Source organism: Engystomops pustulosus, chromosome 2 (genome assembly GCF_040894005.1).
Source record: "Engystomops pustulosus chromosome 2, aEngPut4.maternal, whole genome shotgun sequence".
NCBI lineage: Eukaryota > Metazoa > Chordata > Amphibia > Anura > Leptodactylidae > Engystomops > Engystomops pustulosus.
In genome coordinates this window covers 4,764,027-4,781,459 of record NC_092412.1, presented here as the reverse complement: position 1 = coordinate 4,781,459, position 17,433 = coordinate 4,764,027, and the positions used below count along the sequence as shown (strand labels likewise).

At 45.4% G+C, this 17,433-nt stretch overlaps 2 protein-coding genes across 2 annotated transcripts; both read right to left on the bottom strand.

The window, feature by feature from the left end:
• Positions 1-2,938: 2,938 nt before the first annotated feature.
• On the bottom strand, positions 2,939-3,919 carry LOC140116358 (olfactory receptor 52Z1P-like). Its single transcript, XM_072132886.1, has one exon. It carries the CDS (start codon positions 3,917-3,919, stop codon positions 2,939-2,941), a length of 981 nt encoding a protein of 326 aa, XP_071988987.1.
• A 6,693-nt stretch (positions 3,920-10,612) lies between these two features.
• LOC140116357 (olfactory receptor 52N4-like) lies at positions 10,613-11,551 on the bottom strand. Its single transcript, XM_072132884.1, has one exon. It carries the CDS (start codon positions 11,546-11,548, stop codon positions 10,613-10,615), a length of 936 nt encoding a protein of 311 aa, XP_071988985.1. The 5' UTR covers positions 11,549-11,551.
• Between the last annotated feature and the right edge of the window lie 5,882 nt (positions 11,552-17,433).

Below are 17,433 nucleotides of genomic sequence, written 5' to 3'. Positions count from 1 at the left end.
AGGAGAGGACCTAGGATTGAGCCCTGAGGACTCCGACACTGAGAGGAGAGGACCTAAGACTGAGCCCTGAGGACCCCGACACTGAGAGGAGAGGACCTAGGACTGAGCCCTGAGGACCCTGACACTGAGAGGAGAGGACATAGGACTGAGCCCCGAGGGCCCCGACACTGAGAGGAGAGGACCTAGGACCGGGCCCTGAGGACCCCGACACTGAGAGGAGAGGACCTAGGACTGAGCCCTGAGGACCCCCGACACTGAGAGGAGAGGACCTAGGATTGAGCCCTGAGGACTCCGACACTGAGAGGAGAGGACCTAAGACTGAGCCCTGAGGACCCCGACACTGAGAGGAGAGGACCTAGGACTGAGCCCTGAGGACACTGACACTGAGAGGAGAGGACCTATGACTGAGCCCTGAGGAACCTGACACTGAGAGGAGAGGACCTAGGACTGAGCCCTGAGGACCCCGACACTGAGAGGAGAGGACCTAGGACTGAGCCCTGAGGACCCCAACACTGAGAGGAGAGGACCTAGGACTGAGCCCTGAGGACCCCGACACTGAGAGGAGAGGACCTAGGACTGAGCTCTGAGGACCCCGACACTGAGAGGAGAGGACCTAGGACTGAGCCCTGAGGAACCTGACACTGAGAGGAAGAGGAGAAGAGAAAGATCCAGAGAAGGAGACACTGAAAGTGCGGTCAGAGAGATAGGAAGAAAACCAAGAGACTGCAGGGTCCTTCCGGCCAATGGAGCGAAGTCTCCTAAGGAGGAGCTGGTGGTCCACAGTATTGAATAGTATTTCTGTACAAAGCTTGGATCTAGTGCTGTATTTCTATAGGAACCCCAGTTCTAGTGCTTTATCTCTGTATAAAGCATGGGTCCTGTGCTGTGTTTATGTACGGAGATTGGTTCTGGTGTAATATTTCTATTACAGAACTTGGTGATGTAGGATCCCTAGATCTGGTGCTGATCCAGTGATGTGTTTCTGGTGTTGTATTTCTGTAAAAAGCTTGGTCATGGAGCAGGATTTCTATTACAGAGATTGGTTCTGGTGCTGCATTTCTGTAGGGACACTATTTCTGTTGCTTTACAGATCTCTGTAATATATTTTTGTTATAATTCATTGTGAGATGATGATGGACAGAATGACACCACATCTTCATCATGTTCCATCTAATCCACTGCTGCCGCCATCACTACACATAACCTTTGTGATGTAGGTGTTTGCTGGGATCTGACTGATGCACTCCATCACCTAGGACTGGGAAGACATATACTATATATAGATATGTACAGATAATGAAGCCCCATTACACCTGGTAATCTATGTGATAACATCCAGTTTCCATAAAGATGGAGCAATCAGTAGCCGGACTTGTTTTATTGAACATGAACAAAGAACAAGAAAAAAACAGAAGGATACGATCTAAATATAAGACAAAGGTAAACACATTGACATAGCAATGAACATGTCATACACACAGGATATAAACATAATAAGAGTTGTTCTTACACAGAACTTACAGCTTACAAACCACTAGTGGCCCCCCAGGAGGTCAGTTCTGATCTATGGACATCCGACATCCGACCTCTGGAAAGCCGAGCAGGGAAGTATAAGAAGAGCCCAGACATCTGAGCCCATACAGTATAAGGCTTCTCCGGACAACCCAAACCAGTGACTATTAAAGGGGGAACCGGATGAACGTGTTTCCTCCACATAGAGTGGGTGGTCTTGGGGTCATCCAGCCGAATGCTATGGTCTTCCTGGCTAGGAAAAGAGATTCCTTTAGTAATATGCATATATGATGCTATCAGGCCACTTCATCCAGTAAGCACCTTCCACTAGACGAAGCCACTGACGAAGAGAGAAGGATTTGACTTCCGGACAATAAAGCGGTCTACCGGGCAGGACCCTTCATGTTCTCAGATCCGTTCATCTGGCAATTTCAACAATTCAGACAGTCCTTGGTTTAGCCATAAGGGCATCTTAGCAGCCACATTGGTAAATCCAGTGAATGTTTTAGCTGCTGTACGGCCCTGGCTAGTTTATGGACCATGAGCAGCTCCCCGAAAAAAAGACTTGGGATGAATTCACAGAAGGGACAGACCAAGCTGATAGGCCGGGAGATATTCTAGAGGGTTTTGGGAGTAGCCAACACCTTACATATCTGAATCGACCTACTAGGTCAGTGGTGGCGAACCCATGGCACGGGTACCAGAGGCGGCACTCAGAGCCCTTTCTGTGGACACCCGGGCCATCACCCCAGCGCACCAGACAGGATTCAAAGAATCTTCCTGCAGTTCCAAGCAACTTTAAAAGATGCTGCTTCCAGTCATATATTAAAGTGATACTTACTTCGCTACTTGGCCGCTGAAAGGTTCGCCATCACTGTCCTAGGTAATAAAGTTAAAAAAATGTAGGCAGCACTCCAAAAATACAAAATTCCAAAGGGTGAGGTTTATTGATACCGTGGCGACGTTTCGGTGTGAACCACCTTCATCAAGCCCCATCACACCGAAACGTCGCCACTGTTTCAATAAACCTCACCCTTTGGAATTTTGTATTTTTGGAGTGCTGCCTACATTTTTTTAACTTTATTACTGAAGGATCTTGCCAGGATCTAGGAAGGCTCTGCAACCCCTCTATTGAGGTTTTTCCCCACTGTGCAGACTTGGTTTTCTTTCTTTGTATTGTCCTAGGTAATATAAATCTACATCGGGAAAGGGCTGTATCTCTTATGGTGCTGTACAAAGGATAGACCTAGCTTGGCCCTAGAGGGAAAGTCAATCATTAAAGTGTCTATCTGACGGAAAAAAACATTGCAGTGCTTGAACTGTTACTTGCTGAAGGAGATAGGGACACTTGGGCAACACAAGTCATTGTTACATTACATGATAGTACTGTGCAGCTACATTAAGGATGTGTGGAAAGCGTTCAAGTCTACTTTCTCAGAAACATCTTTTCAGAACAGCGTCTAGCGGACCTCCTGGAGAACATGGACACCACTTGATGTCCAATCTCCCTTGTTCTCACCCCGTAGATGATTGGGTTCATCATTGGTGGGACAAGGACGTAGAGATTGGCCACCAGGATGTGGACCTGAAGAGGAACATATTTATGGCCAACTCTATGGGCGATGAATGAGAAGAAAGCCGGAGTGTAGAAGAGGATGATGACACAGACATGAGATACACATGTGTTGAAGGCCTTCGCATGCGCTTCCGAGGACCGGAGTCGTGCAACGGCTTTGATAATGGAGATATAAGACAGGATGATAAGAATTAGGTCAGTACCAGTGGCAAGAATTGCTAAGGTCATTCCGTAGACCACATTGACCAGTATATCGGCAGTTGCCAGCCTGGCCATGGACATGTGCTCACAATACGTGTGCTCTATCACATTGCCGCCCTCATATGGTAATCTGTAAAGTAGATACACAAATGGAGTTATACTCACAAAACTTCTTAAAAGGCCAACAACAACCATCTTTCTTACTAAGGATCCAGTCACGGTGGTTGCATATGATAAAGGGTGGCAAATGGCTTGGTACCGATCATAGGCCATGCTCACCAAGATGGCTGACTCTGTCCCAAAGTTGAAATGAATTAAGTACATTTGGACAAGACAACCATTGAAGGAGATTTTGTGAGAGTTGAACCAGAAGATGCAGAGAGTCTTGGGTACGGTGGAGGAGCTCAGGAGGAGGTCACAGGAGGCCAACATCATAAGGAACAGGTACATGGGCTGCTGGAGAGTCTCATTGGTTCCAATGACCAAGATCAAGATGGAGTTTCCAATAAGATCTAAGACATACATGACAGAAAAAGGGATGGAGAGCAGGAGATGGAGGTTTTGAAGACCAGGGATTCCCGTTAGGAGGAAATATTCTGGGTGGAAACTTGTCAGGTTGGACAGTTCCATAATGTGCAGGACACCTGTAGAGGCTACAAAACATCAATGGTCATGGTCCACATATGAAGGGTTAGGACTATGACTATAGTATTATTATCAGTAATTATTATGATATTTCCACTATGTCTAACGCAGGAGGAACATGCTACAAACAACCACATAAACAGATGCTTAGAAGATGAGTGGAGACCCCCTACCATGTGGATCCAGGAGCGGTCATATCAGCGCATGAGGAGATGATACGTGTGCGGTATTACAATCATACTCTCACTTTATATACCGCACTCCAGAGTCTCCTGACGAAGAGGTAAACGATGAGACCGGACTATGAGACCAATTATCAAGTCTTCTCCGTGTCCTCCAACAACCGCTATAACTTCTCCCCTGATGATTCACACACAAGACAAACAATTCCAAAAAAATTATCTCCTTACCCGATGCATGAATATTAACATCACCAGATTCTTAGTACTGGATTTCTGGACTGTGAATTAATATAGATTCCACACATTCCAGCAGTACAGGAAGATCTCGCTGCCTTGCTGGGACAAGTTCACACTGGTTTTCTGCAGGTTCCATTTGTAGTAAAACGATGCATCAGCCTATGATTAGTGGTTGGAGCCTTTCTCTAGTGATAGGGATAATGTAACATAAATGTGAGTATGTGCAGCATTAAAACAACATGGCTTCATTACCCATACCTCCCAACATTTGTGAAAGGGAAAGAGGGACAAAATGGTGGCGTAGCCCCCAATCCCCCAATCACTCCCTGGCCACGCCCCAAATTTTAGCCATATTATAATAATAAAAATCATCTCAATAAAAAAAAACTATCCACTATGGAATTTGAGCCTAGAACCTGCAGTGTCCATGTACAATAATGTCACGGTGCCTCAACCAACTGAGCTATGGCCTCTGTGATTATCAAGGTTCAGAATTTTGGTAACTAAGAACTGTGACTGCTACTGTTACACTGTGACAGAGATTTAATGCCTTAGTATATAGGGAGGGCTCTTCTCAGAGATTATTGTAATTATTGAGACTATTAATATTATTATGGAGATGATTATTATTATTTTTACTATTATTAATAAACATCTCCATAATAATAAAAATAATAAAATTTATAATAATAATAGTCTCAATAATTACAATAATAATCTCTGAGAAGATCCCTCTCTATACACTCACCGGCCACTTTATTAGGTACACCTGTCCAACTGCTCGTTAACAATTAATTTCTAATCAGCCAATCACATGGCGGCAACTCAGTGCATTTAGGCATGTAGACATGGTCAAGACAATCTCCTGCAGTTCACACCGAGCATCAGTATGGGGAAGAAAGGTGATTTGTGGCCTGTGAACGTGGCATGGTTGTTGGTGCCAGAAGGGCTGGTCTGAGTAATTCAGAAACTGCTGATCTACTGGGATTTTCACGCACAACCATCTCTAGGGTTTACAGAGAATTGTCCGAAAAAGAAAAAACATCCAGTGAGCCGCAGTTCTGTGGGCGGAAATGCCTTGTTGATGCCAGAGGTCAGAGGAGAATGGGCAGACTGGTTCCAGCTGATAGAAAGGCAACAGTGACTCAAATCGCCACCCGTTACAACCAAGGTAGGCAGAAGAGCATCTCTGAACGCACAGTACGTCAAACTTTGAGGCAGATGGGCTACAGCAGCAGAAGACCACACCGGGTGCCACTCCTTTCAGCTAAGAACAGGAAACTGAGGCTACAATTTGCACAAGCTCATCGAAATTGGACAGTAGAAGATTGGAAAAAACGTTGCCTGGTCTGATTAGTCTCGATTTCTGCTGCGACATTCGGATGGTAGGGTCAGAATTTGGCGTCAACAACATGAAAGCATGGATCCATCCTGCCTTGTATCAACGGTTCAGGCTGGTGGTGGTGGTGTCATGGATCCATCCTGCCTTGTATCAGCGGTTCAGGCTGGTGGTGGTGGTGTCATGGATCCATCCTGCCTTGTATCAGCGGGTCAGGCTGGTGGTGGTGGTATCATGGGGTGGGGAATATTTTCTTGGCACTCTTTGGGCCCCTTGGTACACCGCCACAGCCTACCTGAGTATTGTTGCTGCCCATGTCCATCCCTTTATGCGCACAATGTACCCTGTAACATCTGATGGCTACTTTCAGCAGGATAATGCACCATGTCATAAAGCTGGAATCATCTCAGACTGGTTTCTTGAACATGACAATGAGGTCACTGGACACAAATGGCCTCCACAGTCACCAGATCTCAATCCAATAGAGCATCTTTGGGATGTGGTGGAAAGGGAGATTCGCATCAAAGATGTACAGCCGACAAATCTGCGGCAACTGTGTGATGCCATCATGTCAATATGGACCAAAATCTCTGAGGAGCTTCCAGCACCTTGTTGTATCTATGCCACGAAGAATTGAGGCTGTTATGAAGGCAAAAGGGGGTCCAACCCGTTACTAGCATGGTGTACTTAATAAATTGTCCGGTGAGTGTATATCAGTGCATTAGTCTGTGTCACAGTGTAAATGGCAGATAACACTTCTTAGTTACCAGAAATCCTCAGCGCTGTATCACTGGGCTTATAGCTCAGTTAGTTAAGGCTCCTGTCTATGGTGCAGAGGGTCCCAGGTTTGAATCTCAGAGGGTCCCAGGGCAAAACTGACAGAGGGTCCCAGGGCAAAACTTTATTTCATTTAATTAAATTAGGAGCTTATGTCTGGGGAAGCCCTGGAGACCATATATGGGCAGATGGTTATCTGAACCTGATGACGTGGTCCCTGCTCTCCGCTAACCTGACACATCTTTTAAAAGGATTCCCTGCCCGATGTCTGCTCTGGGGAACCCTAGGAGATGCAGAGACCATATATGGATAGAGATCTGAACCTGATGACGTGGTCCCTGCTCCCCCCACATGTGGCCGTTACGTCTCCCAAGTGCAGAGACCCCCCACATGTGGCCGCTACTTGTTTTATGGGGCACAGCGAGGTGCAGGAGGGACCTGCAGCTGCTAGGATTTTAGTTTTCTGGGTTTTTTCGTTATTGGGGCCATGAGATGGCATTTTTTTGCGGGATGAGACGCTTTTTCCAGTGTTACCATTTTGGGGTTGGTATCACCTACTGTTGAAAATTTAGGAACTGTTTTTGAGGGCAGGAGTAGAAAAGAATCAATTCTGTACTGGATTTTTTCCTTTTTTTTGGTGTTTCCCGTATATCCTAATAATCCTGTTATCTTTATTCTATGGGTCAGACATGAATATTTTTTCTTACATTTAACTAAGTTTTCCAAATAAAACCTAATGTGGGGAAAAATCGTCATCTTCCAAGTGGCAGAACATTGTTACTTTTTTGGCTACAGAGCTGGTTGATGGCTTGTTTTTTGCGGGACATGTTGTACTTTGCGCCAGTCTCATTCTGGAGTACATATTTTTTTTTATCAAATATTGCTTTTTTTGTGAGATCAAATAGGTTAAAATCATAATTTTTTTTTTAACACCGTTCATCTTGTGGGTTCAATAATTATTTACTGTTATTCTACGGGTTGTTACGGACGCGGTGATACTATATATGTGGGGTTTATGTTATGATTTAGACTTTTTTTTGTGTTATATGTCTCTTTATATGTTTTGGGGCTTATGGGCATTTTTATTAATTTATTAATTTCTTTTTTATTGAATTCTTTTTTTAAACTTTTTTATTACTTCTACCATGGGACATGAACAAGCAATCATCTGATAAAACCCTGCATAACTGATGTATTGCAGGGTACTAGCTGTGTCAGCCTATGCATATGCATCGACGCCATCTTACAGGCAATGCCGACAGGCAGCCCTGGGGTCCCGATCCGACCTTAGGGCTGCCATAGCAATGAACCCCCAGAAGGGAGTTCAAATGCCGTGACATTTAACGGGTTAAAGAGCCACTATCAGAGCCCACTCTGCCTGCGGGTGTTACTTGCGGATGTCAGTGGTAGATTCCCGCTGACACCCAGTTTTGCAGTTTTTTGGTAAATCCTTCTAGCGACCTGCGCTAGAATAGAGGAGAAGAGGAAGGGCCCCGCTCCATGCAGAATGGCTTTGGCCGTCCTCATTACCTAGTCTAAAGCTGTGCTGCGCTGACTTAAAGGGGTTGTCCACTTTAATCACATTCCAGCAAATAATTGATATTATTTGTAGTCATAAAATTTCCCAATATACTTTCTGTATCAATTCTTTGCGGTTTTCTAAATCTCTGCTTGCTGTAATGCTGCAGGAAACTTCATCGTTTACTGGTCCATGGTCATGTGATGTCACACAGGTGCACAGCTCGTTATAGCACAGAGAGTGTTATAACGAGCCGGACACCTTTGTGACATCACATGACCATGGACCGGTGTTTCTCTAAAAGAAGTAAACAATAAATCTTTCTATTACATGACAGCAAGCAGAGATCTAGAAAACCATGAAGAATTAATACAGAAAGTATATTGGAAATTTGAATAACTTTTCATTACACTCATTTGTTAAACAATGTTAATTATTTGCCATAATATGCTTATAGTGGACAACCCCTTTAAGGAGAGCGGTGATAACCCACAGGGCTCTCTGTACCTGAGGAAATACCTGTGAGTTACTGCTCTGTGTCAATCTGGAGGCCGTGCAGTGGTCTCTGGTAGTCAGCAGCCTGTGCATAGCTACGAAATGGTGGCCCAGGGTTTAGTTATGTTTGCACTGTGTTTTTGTGTTTTGGTTTTTGCTGCAGTTTTTTTTATTGAAAATAGAACTGGTTCCGGCCACTTATACCAAACGGACTGTAACTGGAGGGCATGCTAAAACTCCATAGCAAACCAGCTATCCACTATGCGGCCCTTCAATAAGGGATAACTTAATAATAATTATATAATTAAAACATTATAATAAATAACGACACAAAACTCATTGCTGGGTGGAAAATTAGTCACAGCTTTTATTTTTATACACAACAAACCTGTAAATGTGAAAGTATAAGGCACTTTAATGAGTTTCATAGAAATAACCAGGTTGCCATATGGACCCCCAGCTGGCAAGTCGGCCAGCCAAGCATTACTACATCCAAAATTCTCCTTCCGCAAGATGTGACTTGATAAAACACAAAGCGTTAAAACAATATCAAAGAAAAACATCATATGAATAAATATAAAGGGGAAGGCAGGACTGCTTGAGTGCCCGATGAAGAGAGGCAGGGGAACGGAAACCCCTGCCTTAAATCTCCCCTGTGTGCCGCAGGAGAGAAATTGTGATGGGGTAGTAACAGAGGAGGGGTAGACCCTATGCACCCGCCCACTCCCCTTATTAAAGTGCTACACAGCCCTTTCCAATTAACCCCTTTTGTGCTTCAACTGCAGCCACCAGTCAAGGGGCACCTTCCTGACTTTCTGGTCAGGGGTGTCCTGCATTTGATGCTGTGTCTTGCAAAACTTGCCTGTTTACCCCAGGAAGCGACCACCCCTCTACCTAATCCCTTACAATGTATAAATGAATAAGTCTATGGGGGGATTATGTCCCCCTGCTATGACGAGTGATGAGATACAGGCATTGAATGATCGGGCCCGTGACAAAAAAAAGTCTTTAGTCAATCCTCCCACATGCCCAGGGGCAGGGGCTCAGGTGTACATGTTTTGAGAGCAGGAACAGATGGACAAGGATTTCATGGGTGAAGGTCCTTCTCAGGATAAAACTTGGTGGGTGGTTTTGATGGCCATCAGCCCCCTAGAAGGCTTGGGCCCCAGGCTACCACCCAAACCGCTTATGTTATAATCCATTACTGGCTGACACACTGTCATGGGGTCACAAGGAATGTGGAGAACTTGCAGGGTCATGTAGGTCAGGAAAAATTAGAGACATATGGACATACAAAAAGACCTATAAAGCTGTCACAGCAAGATGGTCTCATAGGACCTTCAGGTCTCCAGTATAGAGCCATAACACTGATCTGGATCATCTCTCATGGATCATGGTACCTGAGACTTCATAGCGAGTCCATATCACACCCCTGGGACAGATTCCCATTACTTAGATCAAGAAGCAATCAGGAAACTTTGATAAACCTTGAAAATGAATGGAATTCAGTTTGATTTTGTAAAATATCAAAAGTCTAAGTGCAGGGCATTTCATCGGGGTCTTCTGCGCCGGTTTTGGAGATGCCCCACTCTTAATTTTTCACCTTATATTAAGTTCATATTTTTGATACAGTTACACGAGGACCTGTCTCTTATTATTACCACCAATCAATACAAACTTAGAGTCCAGTAATATAAAGGTGGAAGGTGTCCTCGGTGTGATGGCACAAGCAGTAGAGATAGGAGACTGGATAGTTATCAATAAAGAGGGAATTTCTTTAAAAGGAAATTCAACCGATTTGCCAAATTAGAAAAAAAAATTGATTGGGGTCTGGAAGAGCCGTATCTGACGTCCTGGAGCCCTTTATGGCATGGTCAACCTGCCGATAGGTGTGTCATCACATGACATCTGTGGCTACACTGCAACCAAGACGTACACTCCTCTACTGGTTATATCTGCCCTTGCATACGGTCAGTCCCCTCTTGAGGTGTTGCAGATCTACCTAGATACCTAAGCCCTCTGGTACCTTCAGGAGACAATAATAAAACAAGGGTGATAACATGTGAAAGAGGTTGGGCAGAGCTGGAGGCTCTCGTGGTCGGTCACATGACATAGACTGGAGTATATTTTCATTTCCATGTCTTTTGGGATTTTAATAATTTCAGCACTTGCTTCTTAATCTCTTTTGTTTTGATACCGTAGATTATTGGATTTAACAAGGGAGGAAGGATCAGGTAAAGATTGGACAGGATGATTTGGGTGGAAGACGATGTGTGCTCCCCAAACCTCTGAGACACAAATGAGAAGAGTGCGGGGATGTAAGCCACAAGGATGACAGAGACATGTGTGACACACGTGTTCCCAACCTTGTGCCGGGCCTCACGTGATGGAAGCCTCAGGACGGCCTTCACAACCAAACTATACGAGACCGAAATGAATACAGAATCCACCCCCACCACCAATAACGCAACAATCAGCCCATAGATGACATTGATCCTGATATCAGCACAGGAAAGTTTGGCTACTGCAATGTGTTCACAATAAGTGTGTTCAATTATGTGACTCTGACAAAATGGCAGCCTCTTGACAAGAAACGGGTGTGGAAAAATCAAGAGAACTCCTCTCATGGCCACCAACATGCCAATCTTTGAGATGACACGGGTCGTTAGGATTGTGGAGTATCTCAGTGGGTTACATACTGCAACATACCGATCCAAGGCCATCGCCAGGAGGACCGAGGAACCCATGATGGAAAAGCAATGGACAAAAAACATCTGGACCAGGCAGCCCTCAAAGCTGATCACCCGGATGTTGAACCAGAAGATGAGGAGCATTTTGGGAACTGCGGCATTAGACTGAACAAGGTCAGAGAACAATAGCATCGAGAGAAAGAGGTACATGGGTTGGTGTAGACTCTGCTCAGATTTTATGATATATAGAACACAAAAATTTGCCAGCAAAGTCACTAAATATATAGAAGCCAGTGGCAGAGAAATCCATCCATGGAAATCTTCTAGGCCAGGGACCCCAATGAGGATAAAAGAAGATGAAAGGCTGAGATTCATAGTTCTAATGTAACTTATCTCTGGACATCATGATGGTGGTTAGGACCCTCACACATCCACAAAACACCTAAAGACTTCAATGAACCTAAAAAAATATAAAAAAATAATGAATAGTAATTGACTAATACAACATCTTAAATCGGGTCAACAGTAGCTGAGTCCATGGTCTCTTGGTCCCAAGGTCAAACTTCCAGGGTGCAGTATGGAAGACTTGTCTTAAGGAAGCAGTGCACAACTTCTTAGTCACATAGACACATACAGACAACCACCTCCCACTCTGCTACCTGGTTCATTCACCTAATAGGTGGCAGGTGGAACTGTTCTTTCCAGGTAGAGAAGACGTCACTGTAAAAGCTGTGAAATTTATGGAAAAGTCTAAAAGGTCCCAGTTATAGAAACTTCTGGAGGGTTACATAAGAATTAGTGTCACAAGAGGCAAATTCATAATCAAAAGTATAGCCAGAGATAAAAGCAAGGTCACAACCAGATAGCAGAATAGTAAAAAATCAGGAGGCAAGGGATGGCCAGAAAAAAAAGGTGGACAACCAGATTTCAAAAAGTAAACAGAATACAGTAATCACTGGCAGAGAATTCCAGCCCCAAGGAATCTTTATAGCTGCATAATGGATTAAGCAATCACTCAAGGTTTTAACTTCTTTCCTACTTTTGAGACCATCTTTGGAATCAGAAGACATGACAAAGGCTACAAGTGATATCACATCTAATATATGTAACATGCTATATGTATGGATAACATGGTCTCAAATGATATCTTGCACAGATCATGTAACGTAACTACATGAACCAGTTTTATACACCGGTAAAGTGGCTCTACTCACCTCCAATGGACATCACTTCAGTCACTGAGGGCCCCTTATGTCTTTTCTGAGATGTCGGAGGTAGTTATAGAGTCTCCATGTCATCCCCCGGGACACTCGCGACTCAAACAGAAGAATATTGAACAATTAATTCCAATTATAGACGCAGAGTCTCTGTGGATTCTTGTGTTTTTCTTTGGATGATGGTAAAATTCCTGATGTGAATTAGTTCCGAACTAAAAAGAAAACTCAAACACCCTGAAAGCCTCTGTGGTAGATTTCAACATCAGTTGTAAGAAAAGTCCTGAATAGAGATGAGCGAACACTAAAATGCTCGGGTACTCGTTATTCGAGACGAACTTTTCCCGATGCTCGAGTGCTCGTCTCGAATAACGAACCCCATTGAAGTCAATGGGAGACTCGAGCATTTTTCAAGGGGACCAAGGGTCTGCACAGGGAAGCTTGGCCAAACACCTGGGAACCTCAGAAAAGGATGGAAACACCACGGAAATGGACAGGAAACAGCAGGGGCAGCATGCATGGATGCCTCTGAGGCTGCTTAATCGCACCATTATGCCGAAATTATGGGCAACAGCATGGCCATGACAGAGTGACAGAATGAAGCTAGATAGCATGTAAAACATCCAATAATTGACCCTGACACTATAGGGGACGGCATGCAGAGGCAGAGGCAGCGGCAGCAGGCTAGAGAGTGGCATGGCGACATACCCTAATTGGACTCAGGCTTCAAACCAATGGGTGTCAGATAGGAACCAAAGGAGGTGAGCAAGAAGCGCTCAAATAATATCGGTACATGATAAAAGTTTGCCAGTATATTTTGTGGATTACACAGCAGGGTGGCGACAAAGTTAACATGGAAGCCATGAAAACAACCCAAAATTCTGCCTGACACAGCTCGTTTGATAAGGGGACCATGTATGCTTACAGTTCATGCCAGTCGCTGCACTGGCTGCCAGTCTCCTTTCGAATACAGTTTAAAATAATAATAACCCTCATCCATAAAGCTCTGTATAATGCTGCACCCCCCTACCTCTCCTCTCTTATCTCAGTCTATCGCCCAACCCGTGCTCTTAGATCCGCCAGTGATCTTAGATTAACCTCTACCCTAGTGCGGACCTCCCACTCGCGTCTCCAAGACTTCTCTAGAGCTGCACCAATTCTATGGAATGCTCTGCCCTGGACTATCAGACTAATACCTAACCTCCAAAGTTTCAAACGTGCTCTTAAAACCCATTTCTTTAGGCAAGCCTATAACACTCATTAACTGCATGAAGTTTTAACTCTTCTACTAACCCGTCCTGTGTCGTCCTCCCATCTGTTATCCAGCAACCAACAGGCACCAGACTTCTCTGCAGTCCCATTCACCCTGGACCTGGTATATAAGATGACGGCTGAGTGGTTCAAGCGACAGCAATTCCATTTATTATATTTTGTTCTATTCCCTAAGAAGAATGGCTTGACCGTTAAATATTCTTTTACCCCGTGTTACCCCATCATCTTCATAAACCGTAAGCTCTGGCGAGCAGGGACCTCACTCCTGTTGTTCCATACAAATGTTGTGCTCTGTTACATTACATTTGTATTTGTTTCCTATGATTTGTAAAGCGCTACGGAATATGATGGCGCTATATAAATAAAGATTATTATTATTATTATTATGGAGGCAGTGAACTAGTAGTAGATTAAAGGTGCTGCAACTATGTTAGTTGGATCTTGGGATGGAGCTGGCGCTCCGCTGCCAGGCGAGCTTTTGCCAATCCAAGCCCCTGTCTCTAGGCTACTCCCCAAACAGCACTTCTAAGAACCTTTTGTATAAGATCAAGTGTAGTAGCGTTCTTATAAGTTTAGGATATGGCGGGTGAGGGGAATGTAAACAGATGCGCAAGAAGCGCTGAAATAATATCCCTAAATGGTAAAAGTTTGCAAGTATATTTTGTGGATTACACAGCAGGGTGGCGACAAAGTTAACAACTTTGATGTGGAATGCCCTGTAATAGCTCTTGGGCGGTGTGCCTTTTATCGCCTAGGCTCAGCAGTTTCAGCACCGCCTGCTGTCGCTTAGCGACGGCACTGCTGCTGTGCCTAGAGCTACCGACTGATGGCGCCATGCCCACGGATGGTAATTCGGAGGAGGAGGAGGTGGAGGAGGGGTGGGAGGAGGTATAGTAGGCCTTTGAGACCTGGACCGAGGTAGGCCCCGCAATTCTCTGCATCGGCAGTATATGACCAGCCCCAGGGTCAGACTCGGTCCCAGCCTGCACCAAGTTAAGTGTAGTAGCGTTCTTATAAGTTTGGGATATGGCGGGTGAGGGGAATGTAAACAGATGCGCAAGAAGCGCATGATGCGCATGGAGCTGGCGCTCCGCTGCCAGGCGAGCTTTCGCCAATTCAAGCCCCTGTCTCTAGGCTACTCCCCAAACAGCACTTCTAAGAACCTTTTGTATAAGATCAAGTGTAGTAGCGTTCTTATAAGTTTAGGATATGCCGGGTGAGGGGAATGTAAACAGATGCGCAAGAAGCGCATGATGCGCATGGAGCTGGCGCTCCGCTGCCAGGCGAGCTTTCGCCAATTCAAGCCCCTGTCTCTAGGCTACTCCCCAAACAGCACTTCTAAGAACCTTTTGTATAAGATCAAGTGTAGTAGCGTTCTTATAAGTTTAGGATATGGCGGGTGAGGGGAATGTAAACAGATGCGCAAGAAGCGCTGAAATAATATCCCTAAATGGTAAAAGTTTGCCAGTATATTTTGTGGATAACACAGCAGGGTGGCGACAAAGTTAACAACTTTGATGTGGAATCCATGAAAACAACCCAAATTTCTGCCTGACACACCTCGTTTGATAAAGGGACGATGTATGGAGGCAGCTATATGGACGACTTTTGGAGGTAGCAATGGAGACAACGTGTGGAGGCTGCTATGGAGACAATTTAATTTGGATAGTGCCTGTATGTGGCAGTCCCAAACATTTTTCAAACCAGAGGAGCAGGTAGGTGGCCCTCCAGTAAAATGGAATAGATTGAGTGCCTGTATGTGGCAGTCCCAAAAATGTTTCAAACCAGAGGAGCAGGTAGGTGGCCCTGCAGTAAAATGGAATAGATTGAGTGCCTGTATGTGGCAGTCCCAAAAATTTTTCAAACCAGAGGAGCAGGTAGGTGGCCCTCCAGTAAAATGGAATAGATTGAGTGCCTGTATGTGGCAGTCCCAAAAATGTTTCAAACCAGAGGAGCAGGTAGGTGGCCCTGCAGTAAAATGGAATAGATTGAGTGCCTGTATGTGGCAGTCCCAAAAATGTTTCAAACCAGAGGAGCAGGTAGGTGGCCCTGCAGTAAAATGGAATAGATTGAGTGCCTGTATGTGGCAGTCCCAAAAATTTTTCAAACCAGAGGAGCAGGTAGGTGGCCCTCCAGTAAAATGGAATAGATTGAGTGCCTGTATGTGGCAGTCCCAAAAATGTTTCAAACCAGAGGAGCAGGTAGGTGGCCCTGCAGTAAAATGGAATAGATTGAGTGCCTGTATGTGGCACTCACAAAAATTGTTTCAAACAGAGGACCGGGTAGGTGGCCCTCCAGAAAAATTAAATGCATGAAGTACTATAGCAAGAGCCAGTGGGCCCTGTCAAAAAAAAGCCATTTTCCTCTGCTTTACTGTACAAAGAGGAGGAGAAGGAGGAAAATGAGGAGGAGGAGGAGTGGATCAATTATTCAGGTTGAGCTTCCTTCACCTGGTGGAGATTGGAAATTCTGAGAAATCCAGCCTTTATTCATTTTAATAAGCGTCAGCCTGTCAGCGCTGTCAGTCGACAGGCGTGTACGCTTATCGGTGATGATGCCACCAGCTGCACTGAAAACCCGCTCGGACAAGACGCTAGCGGCAGGGCAGGCAAGAACCTCCAAGGCGTACAGCGCCAGTTCGTGCCACATGTCCAGCTTTGAAACCCAGTAGTTGTAGGGAGCTGTGTGATCATTTAGGACGATGGTATGGTCAGCTACGTACTCCCTCACCATCTTTCTGTAAAGATCAGCCCTACTCTGCCGAGACTGGGGACAGGTGACAGTGTCTTGCTGGGGTGACATAAAGCTGGCAAAAGCCTTGTAAAGCGTACCCTTGCCAGTGCTGGACAAGCTGCCTGCTCGCCTACTCTCCCTCGCTACTTGTCCCGCAGAACTACGCACTCTGCCGCTTGCGCTGTCAGAAGGGAAATACTGTTTCAGCTTGTGCACCAGGGCCTGCTGGTATTCATGCATTCTCACACTCCTTTCCTCTGCAGGGATGAGAGTGGAAAGATTTTGCTTGTACCGTGGGTCCAGGAGAGTGAACACCCAGTAATCGGTGCTGGAATAAATTCTTTGAACGCGAGGGTCACGGGATAGGCAGCCTAGCATGAAATCTGCCATATGCGCCAGAGTACCAACGCGTAAGAATTCACTCCCCTCACTGGCCTGACTGTCCATTTCCTCCTCCTCCAACTCCTCCAACTCCTCTTCTTCTGCCCATACACGCTGAACAGTAAAGGACTCAACAATGGTCCCCTCTTGTGTCTCACCAACATTCTCCTCCTCTTCCTCCTCATCCTCCTCCACCTCCACCTCCTCCGATATGCGCTGAGAAACAGACCTGAGGGTGCTTTGGCTATCAACAAGGGAATATTCTTCCCCTGTCTCTTGTGACGAGCGCAAAGCTTCCGACTTCATGCTGACCAGAGAGTTTTTCAACAGGCCAAGCAGCGGGATGGTGAGGCTGATGATGGCGGCATCGCCACTGACCATCTGTGTTGACTCCTCAAAGTTACTCAGCACCTGACAGATATCAGACATCCACGTCCACTCCTCATTGTAGACTTGAGGAAGCTGACTGACCTGACTACCAGTTCTGGTGGAAGTTGACATCTGGCAGTCTACAATCGCTCTGCGCTGCTGGTAAACTCTGGATAACATGGTCAGTGTTGAATTCCACCTCGTGGGCACGTCGCACAACAGTCGGTGAGCGGGCAGTTGGAGGCGGCGCTGCGCTGCCCTGAGAGTGGCAGCATCTGGGCTGGACTTCCT

Excerpts from the sequence above, each read along its gene's own strand:
- LOC140116358 (XM_072132886.1), bottom strand. The coding sequence starts at position 3,919 with ATGGAACTGTCCAACCTGACAAGTTTCCACCCAGAATATTTCCTCCTA.
- LOC140116357 (XM_072132884.1), bottom strand. The coding sequence starts at position 11,548 with ATGAATCTCAGCCTTTCATCTTCTTTTATCCTCATTGGGGTCCCTGGC.